The sequence below is a fragment of the Pleurodeles waltl genome, chromosome 10, assembly GCF_031143425.1.
Source record: "Pleurodeles waltl isolate 20211129_DDA chromosome 10, aPleWal1.hap1.20221129, whole genome shotgun sequence".
Lineage (NCBI taxonomy): Eukaryota > Metazoa > Chordata > Amphibia > Caudata > Salamandridae > Pleurodeles > Pleurodeles waltl.
Window position 1 is genome coordinate 134,515,597 of NC_090449.1, and position 23,703 is coordinate 134,539,299.

Here is a 23,703-nt window from a genome sequence, read left to right on the forward strand (position 1 = left end):
CAGTGACGCTGCATGTTGTTCCAGATTAAACCACAGTGTGGCAGAATGGTGCATAAAGGCTACCAAAAGGAGAAGGAAGCACTGGCAAAGCCAATTATTTTGACTTCTAAATAGCGGTTTTATCAACATTCACTATTACACACTGGTAAGGTGCATCATAGGTTGCATCACTGTAATCTGCCTCACTCCCAGCACTGTAGCAGTGCTGGTACCGTTAAGACATACACATGCACAGCACTTGCAGCAGGAGTGCACTTTGTCACACACACAGAACACACACAGCATGACTAGCATTGGAGCAGGCTGCACGCTATATCATCACATAGAACATCACTGCCGATTTATCGTGTAGCAGTTTCCAACTTTTGTTCTGAGATCAGGTTTAAAATATATATAAAAAAATAATTTCTCCTGTCCCTCACCACCAAAAAACAGGTGCAGACTACTTTTTCTACACCACCATTTATTTAGTGCTATTCTGCCATGATGCGTTTCGGCCACAGACTGGCCCTAATCACATATATATGTATATATTTTTTCATTGAAAAAAACAAAGTTTAAAATGACGTTACAGTAAGGTGAATTTCAGTGCCAACATAACGTTTTGTTCTTAAAAAAAAAAAAACAACAAAAAAAAGAACTATAACTGGTGCCCCAGCCATGCACTGCTAATGACCTCACATATTACATCATTCATGACATCTCCATGGCGTCATTGATATCATCACTGCAACATTTGCAATAAAATTATTGGTGACATAACTTTGCTTTGTGGGGACGCGAGTTGTAACTAGCTTAGGGCCTGAACTATAGTTATTTGAAATAACTAACTTTAACTATAATAGCTGAATTTGTATGGTTTTGTGCGTGTAAATTCAGAACCTAACTATAACGTCCCTGTAACCTTTGATTTTTTTTTTTTTACAGTGATTGATTTTATATATATATATATATATATATATATATATGTATATATATATATATATATATATAAAATCAATCAATCAAAGAAATTTGTAGAGCGCACTACTCACCTGTGAGATTCTCAAGGCGCGGGGGGGGGACCTAGGGGGGGCAGGGAGGGTCACTGGTCGAACAGCCAAGCCTTGAGGTTCTTTCTGAAGACCAGTAGGTCTTTGGTTTTGCGAAGGCCGGTGGGGAGGGAGTTCCAGGTTTTGGGGGCGAGGTAGCAGAAAGACCTGCCTCCTGTGGTGGTGTGCTGGATGCGGGGGACTGTGGCTAGGGCGAGGTCGGCTGATCGGTGGTTGCGTGTCGGAGTGTGTAAGTTTACTCTTTCATTGAGGTAGGTTGGGCCGGTGTTGTGGAGGGATTTGTGTGCGTGGATGAGGATCTTGAATGTGATTCTCTTGTCTGTGGGGTGCCAGTGAAGGGATTTGAGGTGTGGTGAGATTAGTTCGTGGCAGGGGAGGTCAAGGACGAGGCGCGCGGCTGTGTTCTGGATTCTTTGGAGTTTGAGTTTGAGTGTGGTGCCGGCGTAGAGGGTGTTGCCGTAGTCCAGTCTGCTGCTGATGAGTGCGTGGGTGACTGTCTTTCTGGTTTCTGGGGGGATCCATTTGAAGGATTTTTTTTAGAGTGCGGAGTGTGTGGAAGCAGGAGGAGGTTAGAGCATTGATTTGCTGTGTCATGGAGAGGGAGGGTTCGAGGATGATGCCGAGGTTGCGTGCGTGGGTTGCGGGCGTTGGTGCACGAACTAGGGCGGTGGGCCACCAGGAGTCATCCCATGTGGTTTTGTTGGGGCCGAAGATGATGATTTCGGTTTTGTTTGAGTTGAGCTTGAGGTGGTTAGTGGTCATCCAGTTGTCGGTGTCTAGGAGAGCGGCGTGTAGGTTGGTTTTGACGGTGGTGGGGTTGCGGGTGAGGGAGAGGATGAGTTGGGTGTCATCTGCATAGGAGAGAATAGTGATTCCGTGTGCTCGAAGAATGTTGGCTAGGGGGATCATGTAGATGTTCAAGAGTGTGGGGCAGAGGGAGGACCCTTGGGGGACTCCGCAGGTGATCTTGGTAGTGTTGGAGTGGAAGGGTGGAAGGCGGACTCTCTGGGTTCGGTCGGTGAGGAATGAGGTGACCCAGTCTAAGATTTGTGGCGGATTCCTATGTTGTGGAGGCGTGTGCGGAATGTGTGGTGGCAGACGGTGTCAAAAGCTGCAGAGAGGTCTAGGAGGATGAGTGCGACGGTCTCGCCTTTGTCGACTTTGGTCCTGATGTCGTCCGTGCATGTGATGAGGGCAGTTTCTGTGCTGCGGTTCTTGTGGAACCCAGATTGTGAGGGGTCAAGGGTGTTGGTTGCTTCGAGGAAGTGGGATAGGCGGGTGTTGACTAATTTCTCTGCAATCTTAGCGGGGAAAGGGAGGAGGGAGATGGGGCGGTAGTTGGAGAGGATCTCCGGGTCGGCATGTTTTTTTTTTAGGAGAGCGGTGATTTCCGCGTGCTTCCATGGATCTGGGTAGGTGGTGGAGTCGAAAGAGGAGTTGATTATGTTATAGAGTATGGGGGCGATGGTAGGGCTAGCTTTGTTGTAGATGCAGTGTGGACAGGGGTCGGAGGGGGAACCGGAGTGGATGGAGTTCATGTTTTTTTCGGTTTCTTCGTGTGTGGTAGGGGTCCATGTGGATAGTGTGGTGGGGGGGTCTTGGGTGGGGGTTGAGTTGGGTGAGTGAGGGGTATGTGTGGTGGGTGTGTGTGATATGAAGCTGTTGTGGATGTCCAGGATTTTTGGGAGGAAGTGGTTGGAAAGGGCGTCACATAGGGACTGTGTGTGTGTGGTGTCTATGTTGCTGGCTTTGGGTTTGGCAAGTTCATTGATGATGGTGAAGAGTTCTTTGCTGTTTTGGGAGTTGTTGTCAAGGCGTGTCTTGTAGTGATCTCTTTTGGCGGTGCGTATGAGTTGGTGATGGGTGCAAATGGTGCTTTTGAGTGTGGGGAATTTGGTTGAGGAGGGTTCTAGTCTCCATATTTTCTCAGCTTGGCGGCATTTGCGCTTGGAGTCTTGGAGTTCAGGGGTGAACCATGGGGCATTCTTGATGTTGCGGGTGGTGATATGTTTTCCGAGGAGTGCTAGTGTGTCTGCGCAGGTAGTGATCCATTTGGAGAGGTTGTGTGCTCCTGCGTTGGGATCGTTGGTGTTGGGGGGGTGGTTGTGGACCAGTTGGGAGTTTAGTCGTTCTGTGGGGATCTTGTCCCACATGCGGTAGGGTGTGGTGTGTTGATGGTAGTGTGTGGGGGGTTTGGTGAAGGAGAAGTGGACGCAGCGGTGGTCAGTCCAGAGGAGTTCGGTGGTGTGGGTGTAGGCTATGTGTTGGTTTGAGGTGAAGATTGCGTCCAGCGTGTCCTGCTGAGTGGGTGGGTGCAGTGACCAGTTGTTTGAGTCCCAGGTTGTTGAGGTTGTCTATGAGGGAGGTAGTGTTGTGGTCGTGTGGGTTTTCTAAGTGAAAGTTGAAATCACCGAGGATGATGTAGTCTGTGGAGGTGAGGGCGTACTGGCTGATGCTGTCGGCGATGGTGTCACAGAAGGCGGGCGTGGTCCGGGTGGTCTGTAGATTAGTGTACCTCTGAGGGTGAAGTAGTTGTTGATGTGGATGAGGAAGTGCATGTGTTCAGTGTTGCCGATAGTGTCTTGGGAGCTGGTGGTGACTTTGGTGTCTCTGTGTATGATGGCGATGCCCCCGCCTGGCCTGTTGAGGCGGTCTTTGTGTTGGAGTTTGTATCCCTTGGGGGTGGCTATGGTATGTTGGGTTCTGAGGAGGGGTTGGTCCAGGTTTCCGTGAGGAAGGCGATGTCAGGTGAGTGTGAAGTGATGAGGTCCCAGAGTTCTGTGGCATGTTTGTGAAGGGAGCTGTTTGTTGAGGAGCAGGCAGTTCAGGTGGTTGTGGTGGGTGGTGTTGGTGTGGTGCGTGAGGGTGTTGTTGCGGGGTGTGTTCTGGTTGTGGGCTGGTGTGCTGCAGGTTTGGTTGGTGGGGGCAGGGTTGGTGAGTCTTGTGTTGGGGGTGTTGTATTTGTTGAAGGTGGGGTCGCTATGGTTGGTGTGTGGTGTGAGGGATGACGAGCAGGAGAAGTGGCAGGTGTAGCAGGTGAAGGGGCCATGAGTGTGTGGGGCTAGATGTGGTGCATGTGGGACGGGGGCCTGGGTTGAGAGAGTGGAGGGTGAGGGGGGAGTAGGTGTGTCTGAGCGGGCCAGGGGTTCTGGCGCTGGGCACGGACGGGTGCAGACGGGCTTGCGTTTGGCGCGCCCGCGGGTGCCATAAGAGGAGGGGAGGGTGGGAGTGACAGCTGGGAGGGCCTGTCCAATGAGAGTGCTGGGGGGTGGGGCCACAGGGGACGCAGCAGCGGGAAAAGTCAAAGAGGAGAACGGTGAGAAGGAGGGGGGAGGAGGGAGGGGCCGCAGAGGACGCAGCGGCGGGAAAAGACAAAGAGGAGAACGGTGAGAAGGAGGGGGAGGCGGGAGGGGCCGCAGGGGACTCAGCGGCGGGGAAAAAGTAAAGAGGAAAATGGTAAGAAGGAAAGGGGAGGCGGGAGGGGACGCAGCGGCGGGGAAAAAGCAAAGAGGAGAACGGTGAGAAGGAGGGGGGAGGCGGGAGGGCAGCAGGGGCGGTGAAAAAGCAAAGAGGGAACGGGAAAGGAGGTGGCGCGGAAAGGGGAGCAGGAGCGACCTACCTGCAAGCAGGATATAGATAGATATATATATATATATATATATATATATATATATATATATATATATATATATATATATATATACCCCCATACCCTTTCATGGTTAGAGTGAGACACATTATGCAAAACAGAAAAAAGAACTCTGGGTAGTTCCCAAGTTTAGGTGGAGTGCAGCTCCAGTAAGGAGCACCCTGCGACACCAACGACACTCTAGATTTGCTCACCTCAAATGTCTGTTTTTCTAGGAACGTTTTTAAGCATAAGAGTGTCATCCACGCCGAGCTATGAAGCGACAGTCTTTTGCCTTTCGTACAGTAAAATCTTTACGCATAGGATTTGGCACAGTGCCATCCTTACTGAGCTGTAAAATTACAAAAGCCCAGTGTGTATTGATAAAGACACATTGAGAATTGTATTACCAGAGTGCTATATGCGAATTCCTTACGATTACCAAAGTTCAGTTTAACTACCTGTCTCTAATTTAATGTCTCATGTTACAAATGTGACAGACGAAAACAACTCTGTTGTAGTTCGAAGCGTATTCAGTATCATTTTATATTGGTGCTTGGATTAAACCCTTGTATCCTAGTTTTGGGTAGCTAGCTTTGTTTATATCTATTTCACATGATAAAACAACATTACATAAATATTACATTACATAAATATCACTTTGAGTGACACTATGCCTCTTATTAACATTTTTATTTTGAGGGAAAGGTTGGGGCATCGTAGCCCACTCGAAGCTTCATCATTTGGGAGTTAAGGCCCCTCACACACTTAACAGTGGTAATAAATAGCATATTAGGCTCTGTATATCTGCATATGTTTTGTGCAATAAAAATGTTCTTGTCTGCTTGTTTTAAATTAATATATTTAACTAATATTAGAAGATTTGATTCTCTGTGCAGTCATTGCAACCCACAATCTTTGAGGTAGTAAACAGTGTTTTTGAATGTCAAGTGTGCTCTACGGTAGTAATAAACTAGAATGTAACTTTTGCACTGTCATAATAAGTGTATGTTTATTAGTGAAATTGCTCTAAATAACTTGTTATTGGGCCACATTTATTGTCACTACCATGGTGCATGCATATATATACACAGTGTGAGGCGCAGAATGAGACAACCTTAAGCAGTAGACCTAATGAAAAAGTAGAAATTGTGGTAGTGTGACAACTCTTTGGAGACTGCTACCAGCAGGAGAGGATAGCACTCTATGACTGATAACAACAACAATCCCAATATAAACACCATTGCAACGCTGCAAGAGGAAGAAGAGGCAAGTAACCATCTGCCGTGACAGAAAGTACCCTGGCTGGACTGGAAGAATTACTTCTAACTTTACCCTCTACTATTTGCCTTTCTGATTTTGGAAGCTTTGTGAATCATTTGCAAAAAAAATCAACAAATCATAACAGACAGGTGACTGCTGAATGTTATTCAAAATGGTTAAGCCTTGATGTTCGAATCACCCAATCCTTAAATTCCACCAAAAAGGTAGTGCAGTACATATGGAGACACTGACAGCAAAACTTAACAACTGTCTAGAAAAGAAAGCTTTGAAAGCTCTGCTTTCCTAAGAAAGCGAAAGGAACTTATTCCAGTTAATTTCTAGTTTAAAAGAAAAGATTCAAACAAGTTTTTGTTCCACCTTTTGATTTTAAGACTTGTGAGCAAGTGGATGAAAAGGGTACATTTAATGTTAGCCTTCGACCAGAATCATTCTGAACATCAAGATGAGTAGATGTGTGTGCTCTTCCTATAGCATGCATACTTCCACATCCCCATACCTCAGAACCATTCTTATATCATTTAGTTGGAGAGGATATTTGTAGTACCTAAAATCAGCTCCACAAATGTTCTTTAAATGTATTGTGTATGTGGCTGCATATCTAAGAAAAAGGTTTTTATGTGTCCATATCTAAGCGCAAGGCCCACAAGGCTTCCACTAAAGTTCTAGTAGACTTCAAAACAACAATCTCTCTAATTTATCTCCTTGGCTTTTGCATCAGCTAATCCTAGTCAACATCAGCACAGGTCCAGACCACTAATTACCCGGGAGAGTCTTTGTCGCTCGAAAACAAGTGTATCTTTCAGTGGTGGGGCTTATCATCTACCTAGCTTCTGTACAGCGATCTTGAAAAATCTACTTATCAATCATCTCTGCTGGGCTCTCAGCATCTTGAATAATGATTGTACCAAATGAAAGTGTCCACAAGAGACTGCTGTAGAAATGCCTGGATGATCAATGGGAACAGTACTCTGGCAGTTGAGAGGACTGCCTCACTCGTACACCAGCAGCATTACAATCTTTCCATGGTGAGAATCTGTTGAGAGGTGTACCGTTCCAGCTGAGCATCCATAAACAGACTAGTGTAACAGCTGCCTCAATGACAGGCTGAAGAGCTTCTAATTGCCTTCTGATTCACAGAATATTTGTCAAAAAGAGATCTTTTATCACATCATGGTCCAGGAACTTAGAATGGTTTACCCTGAAAAAGAAAATCTCTAAGGTCACCTTCAGATCATACCAGAGGGGACAAAAAAAGAATCCAGCTGGTCGGGCAGAGTTCTCAGGGGGATGCTAAAAAATGTGACTCATCCCAGAGCCAGGATGATCTTGATAGGACTAGAGTGGCCATGCTAGACGTGGTTTACAGATCTCCTCTAAAATGCTGGCACAACTGCTCTGGAGCTTACTGTGCTGATTGGACCTTCAATGCAAGTCCATGGCAGAATCTCGTACCTCAACTTCCATCGTTGAACTTGGAAGGCTAGCTCCTACGTAATGTATTTGAATCTGCCACAGGACAATATGGTTATTCTAGAAGTGGCTAAGGGACCTTTGGCTAAAATCTGATATTTGTCAAAGTGGAAAAGGTTCTACATCTGGTGGAACTAGAAGATTTTATCTTATGTGGTAGCAAGAAAAAGCAGTCTCTCCACACCAGCTTACTTGGGTAAATCATGTTTGCAATTCACTTCACTGAAGGTATGCCTGGCAGACATTACGATTTACCATAGAAGTCCTTCAGAAAACGTTTGTGCAGAACTCCCATTGTTAAGGAGCTCTGAGAGAATGAAAAGGTTTTTTCCCTCCAAGCTGGAAACCACCTTATCATTGGGAGTTGAACATGGTCATTTGAAATCAAATGGGTTTACCATTTGATTCTATTGTTAGTCTTTTTACAACATCTGAACCAGGAAAACTGATTTTTTTGTGGTCTATCACGTTCACCCTTAGAGTCTGTGAGACTTCGACATAGTAGTCCCATCACCTTTAAACATTTTTCCATAAGAACAAGGTATTCATCAGAACGCATACTGCCTTTTAACCAAAAGTGATCTCTGCATTTACCATGCAAGTCAGATATCATTGTTATCTAAATCCTTCCATCCCAGTGGAATTAGATTCTTGTTTTCTTGGAAAAATGTAATTGGGCTTATCTAGCTTGGACAATGGATACTAAAAATTGGTCAATATGCTTTTAGTTACCATACAAAAGTAGATTTCTCAACTCAGAAAGGAAACTTTACTTACTTTTAATCCTAGTTGTCCTTCAAGGAAAAGTTAATTGAAGTCATAAGCACTGACTAGTCGTTTCATTGCATGGAATCATTGAGCCCCTGGCTTTGCCTACATAAGGTAGGACTGTTTACTGAAAGATGTGATACAACAGTTTTGTCATCCACTGTGCACATACGAAAAAGTGGCAATAGTCTTTTCTGGGAGTTTACCTCGTGATATTGGGCGATATGAAACGATGCAGGTTTGAGAGTAGTCTGAAAGGTAGACTCACTGTCTACAGTGTGACATACAGAAACTGCACGTCACCTTGCTACTAAGGTTTTTTATAGAGGCCTTTCTAGCATGGTGCCCCCAGTGGTCGAGCGCTAATGCTGCTATTTTATTTGGTGGAAAGGCAGCACTCCGATCCTTGCTTTTGGCCATTCATCAGGAGAATAACTTCCTGGAACGAGCGCACTCTGGTTTCTGTTAACTATGCATCAAGGAGTTTTCTTTGGTCTCATTCCAGAACCCGTTAAGGATGATGGTGGATGCAGCCGCAGGGTGGCTGCCACTTTATTGGCCGTTTCATTTCTCTTTGCCACACTATCAAACACCATCCTCATTTCATGTCTCTATGAAGTAGGAATTTTCAAACCTACTATTGCACAGCTATCTTATGTAGCAGATTCTTGGTAATCATACTTTAGAAATCTGGACCAAATATGTCACAGAGCCCTGCCTTCATCCTCAAATAATCTAATGAATATGCGGCTGCTAGCACGCCTTATTCATGCTTTTACACTATAAGGTGTCTTGGTGCTGCAGGCTTTTTGAGAAGTGTTAGTGAAGCTGAATGTGAAGATGATGAGCTGATTCCTGGAAATGCAAGGATTTAATGCCATTCTTGAACTTCAGACTGCTGAAATTAGTTCAAGGCATGGCAGAGCACCACAGATAAAACTAACATGGTGAAAGCTCAGTCTTGCACATCTAAGTGAACACTTGTGTCATTTAAGCTGCTGACATTTCTGATAGAGGTTTCTTATAAAAGTCGCTTGTGAAGAGCCTATTTGTGGTGCCCCACAAAAAAAAACCCTAGACTTGGTGAACAGGAATTCTGATTTTGTGGGGTTAAGTTTTATGAAGTTAGTGGACGTCCAATTACAGATGTTGACTGCAGAAATGTACGTTCTCTAAGTGTCTAAGTGGTATTAGTCTTTCATTAGTGTACATGCAAAATATGATCTTGCAATTGGGTAGCAGGGTGGCCAAAGAATCAAAAGGCGGGTTAAATGGTGGTGCCCCTTTGGACCCTGTAATGTCGGCACCTACAAGAAAGTCCAAAAAGCAGAAGCACAACTACTTGTTGGATGAGAATATCTTTTCTCCATTTTCCTCGAAGGCCATATTCAGACAGATGCTTCTGAAGTAGGTGGGCAACAGTGTTACATGCCCTGATATATTTTACAGTATACTTGGACTATACCCGTCCCACCCTCCACTTAAGGAAAGTAGTCTATGGTGGAGCTGTCTGTAGCTACGTGTCCTGCAGTAAAAAATCATTTTTTTCCTGGAAAACCATCATCTTTGTATGGCATACGCAGCTTTTCAGTTTCCGCTGTAACCTACTAGTGGCTCGCTGCAGTGCAGTACCCATAGCAGCATTGGACAAGAGAGCGTTAAAGATCATAGCTCAAATGCAAGATGGAAATGCTAGCTTTAAAGTGGACCGGCTGTTTGACATTTTTTATATATAACTTACCCAAAGCTTAAACATCAGTAGCCTTCGAAGGAATCTCAGAGACCGTTTAGTGTTTAAACGCATCATGGAAGCTGTCACAATTTTGTGTTCATAGCTTGGGGGAAATATTTCAAATCTGGCTAGTGAAATATTTGTTAATCCATGTTGTGACTGTGTGTGTTTTGAATTTGTTTTGATACTTAATGCTCTGATGCTAACACTGTTCTACCCCATAACATAAAACTCAGCAGGTGAGATTTATTAGCACAAAAAACTGTGTTTTGATAAAGAATAATATTTAATTACTGCCCTTGATTTCCTCTTTTCTGATCCTGTGATGTGTATGGAAATGACTGAATATTTGTAAATCTGGTTCCTGTATCTTCTTACAGAGTAATGAGCTCGTACCTACTCAAACTGTGCAGGATACACCCCTCTCTGGTAGTGGAGCAGTCCAAAGAGCTGCTAGAGTTTTCTGGGACAGCCACCAACATCCAGAACAAAGAGACCTTCTTCACCCATGTGGTAAGGACTTGTGCATCCAGTGTGAGCTGGGATTTGTCGTTGGTTGTATATACAATCATCTATTTTCTTTGGTAAGAGCCTTTCAGGGCCAGATTACAACCTTGGCGGATGAGATACTCCGTATCAAATGCGACAGATATCCCCGCCCGCCGTTTTACAAGTTCCTTAGGATATAATGGATCTTATAGTATGGCATTCAAGATATCCCATCTGCCAAGATCGTAATCAGGCCTAAGTCTACTTCAAGGAGACTGTACAGATGTGGAGAATCTTCCAGTTCATGAGGAGTCAATGTTGGGTCTTCATTTTGCTTGCTCCCTGTAGCGAAATATGTATGCAGGCTGAGAGTTTGGCATACGTGAACCCCATGCTGTAAAGCAGCGGATGCCCCATGCGGCCCCTCCCCTCATTTAGCGATGGGGCAACCACCAGGTTTCTAATGGAAGAGTCTCAACTGGTTCTGCTATGGGGAAACGAGTCTACCTCATGGCTCCTGGCATCTGAATGTCTGAAGACCTACTCTGTGACAGACCCTGTTCATATTTTGACAAGTTTATATTCATTAATTTCTCCCCTCCATGAGATGTAAACTTCTCTGTTCAAGTGACTTGAAGTAGAGGGTCTCAAAATGGTAATATTTTTTTTTAAGGACATTTCATTCATTTGGAGGTCTTTCTTCAGATGTGTTAATTTAACCGGATTGAATTGGAGTGAAATGGTCCCAAAATCATCCTTTCAGATGATAAAGTGACCAAGAACCAGTGGGTTGGTTCCCCAGCAGCAAACAGATAGCCACCCACCTTTGGAAAGAAATTAGCCCTTCCATGGCAGTCTTTTAGTTTTTTTTGTCGTAAAAGTATTATAGGTTTCACAGTCCTCCTGCTTGGTGGGGGATACACATAATGCAGGCAGTCTTCATCATGGACTTAACAGATCTTCTTTTGGCCACATTCCTGCAGTTCTCAAATAATGCTTCTTTAATTTGGGCTTAGCAGACGGTGCCTAGTCTCTTCATCAGTAAAAGGGAGGTATTGTGGAAACCTGATGGGGGAAAGCTTTGGAAAATCCTGTCCGGTGAAAGGCTATATAAAATTATCTCAAGCTGCAGCCAAGAACGCCGACTCGGGAGCAGCGGTGAGAAATCTTAACATGGTACCCGGTACAATCTTAGACCCCACCGTCAGTCAGTTTCAATACTCATACTTTTAATATGTACCCTTGTCACATACCCACCCACATGTGGGGTGCACCCAGATATATTTCCTTAGCCTCAAGGGTGTTTGCTTACCCTCCCCCCCAATACTCGGAGAAAAAGACAACAGACAGGTGCCTCTCACTGCTCACTATAATGGGTTAGGCTGATCTGAATTTAGAGTGTTACAGAACCCCTGTTAGAGTTACTGTTAGCTGCAGGGTTATTTTTTATTTGTAGTCGAATGGACTCTTACCGTTGTTTCTAAAAGCAATAGACACATACAATGGTTTGTGTCTCTAATGGTCGGTTATTTATTTTATACAGCCAGCGAATACACTTTTATCTATCATAATGTTCAATTATTATTAGTTGTAGTAGTTGCTGCTGCTGTTGTTGTGCAGCCATAATTTAAAACAAGGTGAACACTGGAAAAGTTCAAAGCATCTTTTATCACACATCTTCCCTACCAGTAATAATATGTATTAGTGTCAGCTTTCCTCTTAGGGTACTGGTTGAGTAATTAGCACTCTCCCTCACAGATATGTGCCATGTATTATTCCTATATAACTCCAATAGGCCTCAGATTTGCTATTGTATATCAGCTCTTCACATTCTCCCGAAGCAAAGCGTCTTTGTTTCTGCACCTTAGTTCTCTTTACACCCTTCTTCCCAGTGATTCTCCGTTGTGAGAGACTGGAAGAGTGAGTTGCTGTGCAGTACCACTGAGTGAACAATGGCTTATTTAGACCCATATCTGAAAGGCAAGTTGTTTTTAATAAAACATGCTTCTTTCCACATTAACTCTATGCTGGGCCGGGCACTCGCATTGATCCTTACTACTAAACATCAGAATGGGAGCTTCCCTTCTTACTGCATGTCTGTTATTTTTGTTACTGTGTTTGTAGAATGATATGGAAATCTTGCACCCTCTGTTAGCTGTTATTACAGTTCATAATATTAGTTTACAAGGCCCTGAGACTTTCACGTAAACGCTGTACAGCAGTGGTTCTTTGCCTTTGGTCCGGGGATCTTTCCAGCTCAGTGGTTCGTGAATGCTTAGAGAATTAAATAATATTGACAGATTAATAAAGTGTATGTGAATAAAGGCGTATGTAATATACAACTGAGAATTTCAAACATTCTGTAATTGTGAAGGAATTTGAAATTGGAGGTTAAACATTAAGTAGAACCTTTAGATTGATTCTTGGGAGCGCAGTGCAAGTGCATCAAACAGAGCATAGTATGGACGATAAGTGGTCTTTGTTGAATTTAGAAACACTCCAACCTTCCTATTAAAATGTAGATTTTTTTTCTGTTTATGCTTGTGAATTTAAAAAAAAATCATAATTTGTGGATTTGTTTGATGAATTAACTTTTTATGTATGGTTTTGCATTTTAGATAATTGAAATTATTAGGCAAAGGGTCCCTGGCTTCCCCTAATGAGCCAGCGAGGGCCCTCCGATGCCAATAATGATTCAGAGGGGATCGCAGGATTCCAGTAATGATTAAGTGGGGGTCCTCAGAAGTTAGAAGGTTAAGAATCACTGATGTAAAGGATTAGTGTAGTCCTGTTTTATCATCCAATTACCCCCGATATATTTGTAACATGCAGTGTTTGTAACATGCAGATCATCATAAATAGCCTTCCCTGTACATTACTGGGAATCCACCGCTGAAGAAGTCACACTTGCTTTTCTCCAAGCATCCCATCTGTAGGTGTTGGAAAATTATCACAATATTGAACTCCTGTCCTGTTAACATGGCAATGCAAAAGGTCTTTGGCACAAGTGAAGGGAGAATCACAACACGTTCTCCCTGTGAAATATTCAATTGGGTTCCTCAGTAGAGAACAATTGTAACTAACTAATCCTCTGATTGCCAGTGTCTCCTATAAGAAAGACTATCCTCCATGACACTAGTTTAATGCCATTAGACATTCAAAGGAAATGTGTGCCAGAAAAGCTAGACCATTTAAATTCCAAGCAGGGTGTGGCTTTTTGACAGGGTTATAGAGATGTTACATTTTATATTGCACTAAACACTTGTTTTCAGAGATTCTTCGATGCCAGTATCTAACAAATATGATATGCTTAATACAGCTGGATTCTTTTCAAGTGAATTTATATTGATCGTGTGTGCATGTTTTCCTGCAGGAAAAGCTCCTGTATATTTTGATACTTTGTCTAGTTAAGTCGGACCTTATTATTGAATCTGAGTGTCACCTTTTGGGACATAACAAAATACTAATTTGATTATTAATGGTATTGTAATTGCCCTAGTTGGCCTTTCATCTTGACTCTGTTAGATACCCTATCCCACAACAGGCCATTGGGTTGCCCTTTTCCTTTGGATTCAATAAAACTGTGTCTCACTTGTGTTGCTCTCTCTGCCTGGCATTGGGTCTCACATGTGGCACGGTTGCTGGTCCAACCCACCACAAGTTACTCTTGTTTTTTGCTTTATTTTGATGGAGTTCTCCTTTTTTGCTTGTAGCTGCCACCATGTTGCTCTGTTGTGGACAGGCTTCTTTGGTTATACCAAACAAACCGATGTTCCCAGACTCATGAGTGGCATATCTGTGTAGATCCTGATTATGGTTACCAAAGAATGTTAAAGGGGTCCCAGATTTGGGCTAGTTACCCACGTGATGTGCTTTTAGGTAGTTCTACCCACAACCCGCTTTCTTTGGGTAGGAGAGCTGATTTAAGGATAAACCTCTGCTCAGTCCATCAGGAGCATGTCTCCTGTGCAGGCCGTGTACCATCCAGGCTGCAGTCCATGCACTGAGTCCAAGCACCCACTCTTGGATTCCATTTAACATATCTGTGCATTTGGGTAGTTGTAGCCTTGACTCATTTTAATTGAGCCCGTTGGATCAACACAAGTGATAACAATGACAGTAAAATCTCTTCTAATCCAATCAGCAAGTAACCCTAGACCAGTTTCAGCCTTCGCCTCATGTGTGAAGTATAGCTTGGATCCTCTGTCCCCTTCTGTGGGGTTCGGAGTTGGCTGTTGCATGAAATCTATCTGGATTAAAACCTGCTTCCACTTTCGCTCCCCACCTTGACATGGTGGGACTTGAAATTCAAATTTTCGAGAATATAGTAGTGAATAAGATCCAATCACTGTTGAAATTTGTTCCTAAGCCATACTTCAACTTAAACCAAGGAGAACATCAAGCCTTACAAAGACTGCAAAAAGATAAACTTATTACAGTCAAACCATGCGATAAGGGAGGAGGTATAGTCCTGATGGAAACTGAAGTCTATAAATCCAAAATTTTAATCAAGTTAAATCAACCAGACTACTACCAGAAGACAGGTAAAAACTGGCAAGAACGAGTTAAGAGAGAGATAATTAACATAAGCACTGCAGCTTTAGAGAATGGGATCATTTGTCAACAAGAGTTCTCATATCTTAATCCAGTAAAAACCAGGACCCCTGTGTTCTATGGGGTCCCTAAAATACATAAAAATAAGACCGACCCCCCTATGAGACCTATTGTCTCCACGGTAGGAGCACTGACAGAACCTCTATCTAAATACGTTGAGAAATTTTTAAACCCACGAGTAGCACTATTACCAGCATTCATTCGCGATACCAGCCACATTATTGCCAAACTAGAAGGTCTTCCATTCAATTCGATCACCCAACTACTAGTAACCATGGACATTGAAGCACTGTATACTAACATCCCACAGAAAGAAGCGTGGCTAGCTGTTGCACGCCTCTTCGAAAAAGAAGGTAATACGGAACATTCTTCCTTCATTTTACAGTGCCTCAATATTGTCCTTCAAGAAAACTTTTTTGAATTCGATGGCCAAACTTACCAGCAAAAGAAAGGGGTCAGTATGGGCGCTGCCTGCGCCCCAAGTGTGGCCAACATCTATGTTGGCTCATTTGAAGAAACCCATATTTACAACGAGATGGCACCATTTTATGAAAGTGTTCATTGTTGGTCACGATTCATAGATGATATTTTTTTCATTTGGACAGGTGAAGAGGACGCTCTAACAGAATTCAGTCAGTGGATCAACGTATGTGATCCCAACCTCAAGTTTACTATTCACACCAGCAGAGATAAAGTTGAATTCCTAGACATTTGGATTGGTCATGCTAACTATAAACTTGAGATGTCGTTGTTTACAAAACCTACAGCGAGGAATACTTTATTACACTATGACAGCTTTCATCCTACCAGTCAGAAACAAGGGATACCCTTTAGCCAATTCCTACGGGTTCGCAGAAATTGCTCCAATATGGGAGACTATGAACACCATGCCAACATCCTACAACAGAAATTTCTGCTACGAGGATACCCCAAAAAATTGATTAGAGATTCATACAAAAGAGCCAAATACTATAACAGAGCAAGTATGTTTGAGAAACAGAATAAAAAATCTATTTCTCCCATAACCTGTGTTATTCAACATTCCAATCTTAATGACAAAGTCAGGAAAATAATATTCACCAATTGGCACATTTTAAACAGTGACTCTAGTAAAGCACCATTAGAGCGCCCCCTCCTGTCCTTTAGGAGAAATCAAAACATCGCGAATAAACTAGTTCGAGCTATTCTACCGAAGAACGAGACCTTTTGTCAAAAGTCGATATATGGCAATCGACCTATTACAGGTAACCATAAATGTGGTAACTGCAAAGCCTGCCCGAGAGCTATTGTGGGCAATATATTTTCATGGAATGGTACCAACTTCCAATTATCAGATATGACCAACTGTAAAACAGTCAACTGTATCTATGTAATTAGATGTCCCTGTCCTCTCCTCTATGTAGGTGAAACTGGAGGAGAAGTGAAAATTCGAATATTGGAGCATATTTCCAACATTCGAAACAGTAAAGAAAATGCTCCACTGGTCACCCATTGGATACAACATGGACATAAAATTGAGGATCTCTCTTGGACTGTCCTAGAAAAGATTAAGAATTCTGGACAGAGAGAAGATCATATAATTCGGAAAAAGAGAGAAGTCTTTTGGATATTTACATTAAATAGCTGCGAAAAGGGATTGAATGAATATACTCCATGGGAAAATGCCATCATATAAATTTATCTTCTATTATAATCTTTACTCCCACCTTTACTTTTATCACGGTACCATTTTTAGCATAACTAGTTTTATGCTAAAAGAAGGAGATTTGTATTTGGAAGTGAGTCTGTCAGTCCTTAGCTTCTATCCTACTACTACTTAGAGTATACCTAATAGATCTAGTAGAGCCTACAATGCCTCTGGCTCCTTGAATTACTCTCTCATGGCCAGTTCCTGTAACATATACTACTATATATGTAATTTACGTTTCGTCTACGATAATATTTTACTTAACATCGATATTTTGGATTCTTCTGTGTAACATTTACAGGCTGTTTTTCAAAACTACCTGCTTAAATATTAAAATTGGGGTGTAAGAGGTATTGAACAGAGGATAGTTACTACCCGTTTTGCTCTGCTCAAATACTCCCGACACAACCCCAATATGGCCGCCATAGTAGCCTGCCTATACTTTCTCTTCTGTGCGGCCTAGCAACAGAGATAACATCTCTGCACGGCCGCGTAAAAACGTTCTTTATCGGCGGCAGCTGACTTCGTCAGCGAACGCGGGAAGATCAAACGCCGAGACCGGTATCTTTTTACTTGAGTCCGTAGCGCTCGTTTCAGTATATTTGTATTATCATCATTCTATTACTGTCACTTAGCTCTACATGAGCTATAACCACATAAGGGTCTAACTATTTTGGTCTTTTCTTCTTGTCTGTCTTTATCTATTGATATCTATAAGAGCCCAAATTAATGTATCCAGGTTTTCACTTTCCGAATCCATTCAGTCCATCGGCAAGATTCTGAGGATTTATATTTATACACAGGGGCTCACTTGCACCCGAATTCAGAAACTGACATCAGCCTATATCGAGGTGATTCGTAGACCATATTATTAATAGTAATAATATATATTGATCAAATTTTCCATCTATCATCACTATTTCTTTTACCTAACAAGTGTTTCTAGGTTCTTATTCAGTCTATTCTCCTGTATCATAATAGGTACTATTATGTTCTGCAGCGAAGCAGTTATGGTCAGAAGAATCAATAGCCTATAAAAACGCTAGACAAGACTCTCCAAACAAGGTCTGTCTGTATTAAAATCTACCATTTTCCCACTATTCTGCATGTACCTAGCTGCATGTTTTCATTAGAAGGGGACTAAGGTATACAGATTAATATAAGACACTTACCACTGAGGATACACTAACTATTGCAACCTCTAATGGTATTTGGCATGCATAGCAGTAACTAACATTACATGAACTATTCTCATGTTCTCCGATTAGGTAATTTCAGTTTATATTTGTGTATATCTTATACCTTATGACTTATGCATTTTTCCATTAACAACACTATATACAATTCACTTTACTTTCTTTGGGCACGCCTTTTTGACAAGACAATACGCCACTGCCGGTAGAGATATATATGTCATGTTCACAGAGGTGACCACCAGACAACTAGCACGAGAATTTTATACCCAATGTTCATATAAATCAATTCTCTCATTAGATTCTTGGACTACATTATCAAAAAGAACATCATAAATTTATAATTGATCTGACCAGAAGATTTGGCTACCAAGATTTGAGTATCACACATTATTACCACGGGGAACGGCCCTGAGGAAGGTTGTCTTCTATATTACACAACACCGAAACGCGCGTAGGCCTTCGGTCCCTATGGTATCATTGAGACAGAATCATGCCCATATTGGCCTGTTTTGGCTATGTTTAAGATTATCAAGACTAATATATTAGAACAATTTATATTTGTATATTCCTATTACTTTAAATTGTCTTAATCATATTACTTGCATTAGCTCTTTAATACGTTGGTTCACTTGTTAATAAGACACGTTTTTTTATTTGAATTGTCTAATGTTTATGTGGTATGTTTGACTTAGGTGCTTTGTATGCATTTTCTGTTAAATTGTTTTTGATTTAATGTATATATTTTTTATGATTGTATCATCATGGAATAATAAAATATTTATATTTGTAAAATAAGCTTGTATCAATCATGTAATAGGATTCTGTTATTTGAGTACCTAAACTGAGTAGCCTATTATAAATACACTATTGGTCAGTCACATATAGTTAGTATCATCTCAGACCACAGTATTGGTACGTGAAGATGATGGTATCTTCATGGCTATCTTAGTAGCTTTTGTAGTAGTTTTTTCCTACTTTGGTTATTTCCCTGTCTGAGCTACGTGCATTATATTCAGGGAATCCCCTTATAATTATTGCCATGAGGAACAGGATCAGTACTGATTTGCGTAAGACATCACACTCTCTCTAGTATCTTGAGGTCCTAAGGGTGACCTATGATCTACCCTTGGTCTCACTTCTCCACAGCGCATTTAAAGTGTTTGTGCTTACATTTGTGAAACCTTTTGCTTATTGAACAAATGCACATATTGTTTAACATGCTCTTAGGAGTTAGACTGATTTCTGAGTTACAACAGAAAGTATGGACATGCAAATTCTGGATGTGAGGTCCAGATCCTACTGAGCAACACCTCACATTCTAAGTTTGGTTTACATTTTTTTTGTTAACCTAATTTTATCGGTAGGGTGCACTTTGAGTTGTTTTCCTAAACACAGTACGGCTCTCCTTAGTTTGTTCGACTCTCCCTAGTTTCTACATTACCATAGACGTCGCTATATTAACCGTGTTCCTGGTCATGCATTTGACTGGGATTATTTTCGTAAAGGTGAGATGGTGCTGAGCCTCTATGAAACAGTATCAACAGCTAGGCTGGGTAATGTGAGCACAGCTGTTACTTGACTCTACTAGAGCAAGGATTATGGGGCACAATAGGAAGATTACTCATTGTTTTGCCTGAGTCCGCTCTTCTGTGGTGTTCGTAGTGAGGTAGTCCAAAGTAAATCTCACTTGGTTCTGTACCCGGTGCACTAGCATTCTCCCCCTCTCTCTTTCACTTAAAACCTCCGCTTAATTCCAAAAGGTAAAATCAAAAACTTTCTTCTCGTCATGCCACTTTCTTCCGCCACCCTCTGGGCATTCCCTTCAGCACTCCCCACTTAAAGCGTCGCTCTCTACTCACCAACCTCATTGCGAGTTCCGTGGTGACTACACGTAGTGTTGGGTAGAATTTATTGCATTTATCGTCCCACCACTCATTAAAAAAGAAAACAAAAACGTGGTCACTTGCTGTCCAACACACACCACTCTCTCTTTAGAGAATAATCACCCTGCCTTCCCGCTCCCGCCAGCCTGTCCCCTTCCTTGCCTCTCCCTGCTGAGGCCGCTCTCCATGGAGCAGAATTGAAACTGCTCTGAAAAGCTTCCCGAGACTTGTTTCAGTGCAGATTTACATGCGGGCCTTGATTACAGACAACCAGGGCTGATGGGCATATGCTGGTTAGTGGAACAGGAGTGCCGCGTGTTCATTGGCTAGGACCTGTAAACCTAGAGGTCAAGCGTCACTCGAGTGAGTGGACATCCGGTGTGTGCATCTGACGGGAACTGGACCCCAGCTAGCCCGCTTGAGCTTCCCAGACAAATATGATTTCTCCCACTGTGGAGGTGACATGCTGCTCAAAGAAAGATACAAGCAGAACGACACTGGGATTTATTTATTGTAAGTGTTGGGAGTGAACGTGAACAAAATTATAATTTTAGGAGTGAAGCCACGAGATCGGGGCTTCTCAAATACAAGTATGCTTCAGCCTTTATAGGAGTGATGGTGAAAATATGCTACGAGCTGCTGTTGAGACATGAGATCTTAAATTATTTCTTGAACCATTTGTTCAAGGTTTTAACTCGAATACAAATCTATCTATCCCACATGACCCTCGAAAGCAGAAGTCATCCTTTGAGACTGATGTTCCTTCTTTAAGACATTCATTTCAAATCATGTTTGGAAATTTCAAATAACTCAAAGGCGCGACCGCAGGAAGTTTGGATTGTCCATAGTATAAATCGAGGCAGCCCTGCTCCTCCAAGCTCATATTTGATTTTCTATCTGATGTCTTGTTCCAGGTGTGGTGTATCGGAGAATACATGTCTGTTTCCTATGACAAAAGGTGCACAGTGGAGCAAATCAACAAGTTTTTTGAAGTGCTAGAGGCTCTGCTGTTTGAAATCACGCAGCTGCGTGCGTCTGCCAGTGTTCCCAAATCCTCCCCTCGGGTTATCACAGTTCTGATGACGACACTGACAAAGCTGGCATCCCGCAGTCAGGACCTGATTCCCAGGTACGTTCTCCATGAGCACTTTAAACTGAGTACCCGTAGCTGAAGGGGAACAGGGTGGTACAGACTTCAACCATCAGTGTAAAGCAAAGCATTTGGAAGGGCAGATGTTGATATGAATGGCATGCCTCTTTAGTGCTTGCATTTCTTAGAATGTTTACACATGCACGTATTTTTTTGTGTGAAGTGCTTTAATCAGTTTCTTGTCCCCCAGACATTACTATTGTTAAACCTTTATTGTGCCATGCTTCCGTCCTCTGGCAGCAAAAAAAAAAAAACAAAAAAAAACACTATTTGCTAGTCCAGAAAACATGGGAAATCCATGTGCACCAATAGTTGTGGTTCTGTCATAAACATTAGAGCAAAATGTCCTTACACCAAACTTGCACTAGCGAAACATGGAAAAATGTTTTTTTTGTCTGCAATTACTTAAACAGACAAAATATATTTTCTCTACTCTTTTGGAAGGGAGTAACCGGCCAATATTCTTTCTGTAAAAACGACTTGCACAAATAGGTTATGCTCCTTTCCTATTACACAAGCAGCAAGACTCACAATTGTTTATATGCCTCCCATTTGAACAGAGATTTGGAGGGAGTCTAGTAGTTCTCCTGATCCCTGATTATGAGCCCAAAGAATGGCACAGTAACAGCCAATATGACATTTAGCACGTAATAATGTTTCAGCCAAAGCAAACGTAGGTCCCAATCCAAATAGTATGTGTATTTGAATGTGTGCTTTAGTGAAAATTCTCAAAGCAGGTTTGTCTCTACAGGGTTTCACTGTATCTATCTAAGATGAGATCTTGTGTCCAGAGTAAAGCCATGATCTCCCTGTACGGTGAGGAGGACAGCGAAGAGATCTGTATCCGTGCCACAGAGCTAATGAACTTGTTGAGAGTGCCCAGTGTTGCGCAGTTTGTTCTAACGCCTTCTGCAGAGGTCGCTAGTCCACGGTTTCATCAAGATACCAGTGTCTCCCTGCCGCTTGCCATGAGGACATCCAGCCGGCTCCTACAGCGAGAAGCCAACTATGTTCCAGGATGAAAGTGGACTGCTATATACAGTGCACCAATTTCAAGACGGTATTTTGGTCAGATCTAAATTGAAGACATTGGTTTTGCCTAATTTGGACAAGGAACCAGAAAATTCCTCGCCAGACGAAGGATGGCCCTAAACACCAGAGAGCACTTTATTTGTAAAGAGAAACAATTATGAGCACAGTTATTTTTTAGTACTATGATGTGTGTGCTACTGGTGTGATGAAAACCTTGATCATGTCAGTATTGATTTTCTACTAATGGTGATTTTTATACATTTATACCAAGGGTGCGCAACTTTCAATACTCCCTTGGGGGCTTGGCCTTTGTGGTGAACCTTTTGGTTCAGTACTTGTTTTGTTCTTGTAACCAGAGAGTATCTGCCGTTGTGAAGTATGCTGTTCAACAACTGCAGATGTCTGGGGCTGCACAAGTACTAAGTAGATATTCAACCAGGTTTTTTTTTTTCAGCTCGGAGAGATTAACTCAACTAGTACTTCTTCACTAGCCAAACCACCAGTCCACGCTAACTTCATGTTGTCAACATTGTTTCTTAATTAAACAAAGACCAATATTTTGTATAACAAAATTTGTTGATCAACTTTATTTTGTAATTATGTACTAAATAACGAGCAGTATTCGGATTGCTGTTATCGCGGAAACCCAGGTTGTTTGTTCATTTGTGTGCAGTTGATGCATTGAGGATACTATCAAGGTTATTAAAGACCAAAAGACTAAATTATCAGTTTAATGTTTTACATTTCTGTGTTACGGGCTTCAGTGCAGGCTTTAATAATTTGAGATGTTTGTTGAGTCGTTTGGTCAGGTAGACCACTGAGAGATGTTTTATGCGTTGCAGCTCTCATGCTCACCACCGGCATACACTAGTGATGCTGATATCCATGTCTGAATGTGCACAGTGCTGCTTGGCGTGGATGATGTTTCATCACCTTTAGAGGCCCGGATGAAACTGATACAGGTTGCCTCTGGTTTACTTTGCCCCTTACAGCAGTGCAGCCCACTGCCTTGGAAGTCCTTAAAATGGCTGCTCCCTCGAGCCCTTCTACCGAGAACTGGGATTAGGACAGCTCCTTTTTGCTTTCACGTTTAGACATAATCAATACATTTCTGCGTATGTGACTTTCATCCTATAATAGCACACCTCGCACCTAATCTTTTCGTTATAACACACTAAGGTATTGATTTTTTCCTGTAGCAGCATTTCCTGCATGAAGCTTATGAATGTGATGATTAGGCTGTGTGCTTCCCTGTGCCCTTCTGCTTATTCACAATGTAGTAGTGATGTGAAGAAAACCGGCAGAGCTTCGAACCTGTAAGTGTGTGGGTCTGTGTTTCAAAGTCAGATTAGCCACAGGTTCTTAACATGATCAGATGTTAATTTTCTTTAATAAGCCCTTGACCAAGTTAAGCCTGGGTTTCTCCTCTCTTAGCACTGATGTAGCTTGGCTGAAATAGTCTCGATTTTGTTTATTTATATCTCACTTGTTACTATTGATATTTTGAAAACGCACTATTATAAAGGTGGACATTACGACCCTGTGAGACCAATGCTCTGATTTCTATGTTTTTGCTTCACATACATTATTCTGAGTAACGTACGATGTTATTGTTTTAATATGGCTAAGGATTTACCAGGGCTTTGGTTAAACATAAGTGCTTCTTTGAAAAGTCACTTGTGAATAAACTACAATCAACCTTAATAAGAAGTTACTTA

The 23,703-nt window shown here is 42.2% G+C and overlaps 1 protein-coding gene across 1 annotated transcript in view; it reads left to right on the top strand.

Annotated features, from left to right (window-relative positions):
* Nucleotides 1–22,707, top strand: part of AP5Z1 (adaptor related protein complex 5 subunit zeta 1) — a 121,628-nt gene extending 98,921 nt beyond the window's left edge. Inside the window, exons 15-17 of the mRNA XM_069209975.1 lie at nucleotides 10,315–10,447; nucleotides 20,718–20,932; nucleotides 21,705–22,707. Coding sequence (XP_069066076.1) covers nucleotides 10,315–10,447; nucleotides 20,718–20,932; nucleotides 21,705–21,975 — 619 coding nt within the window. The 3' untranslated portion in view covers nucleotides 21,976–22,707. The remainder of the gene's footprint in view (nucleotides 1–10,314; nucleotides 10,448–20,717; nucleotides 20,933–21,704) is intronic.
* Nucleotides 22,708–23,703: the final 996 nt, after the last annotated feature.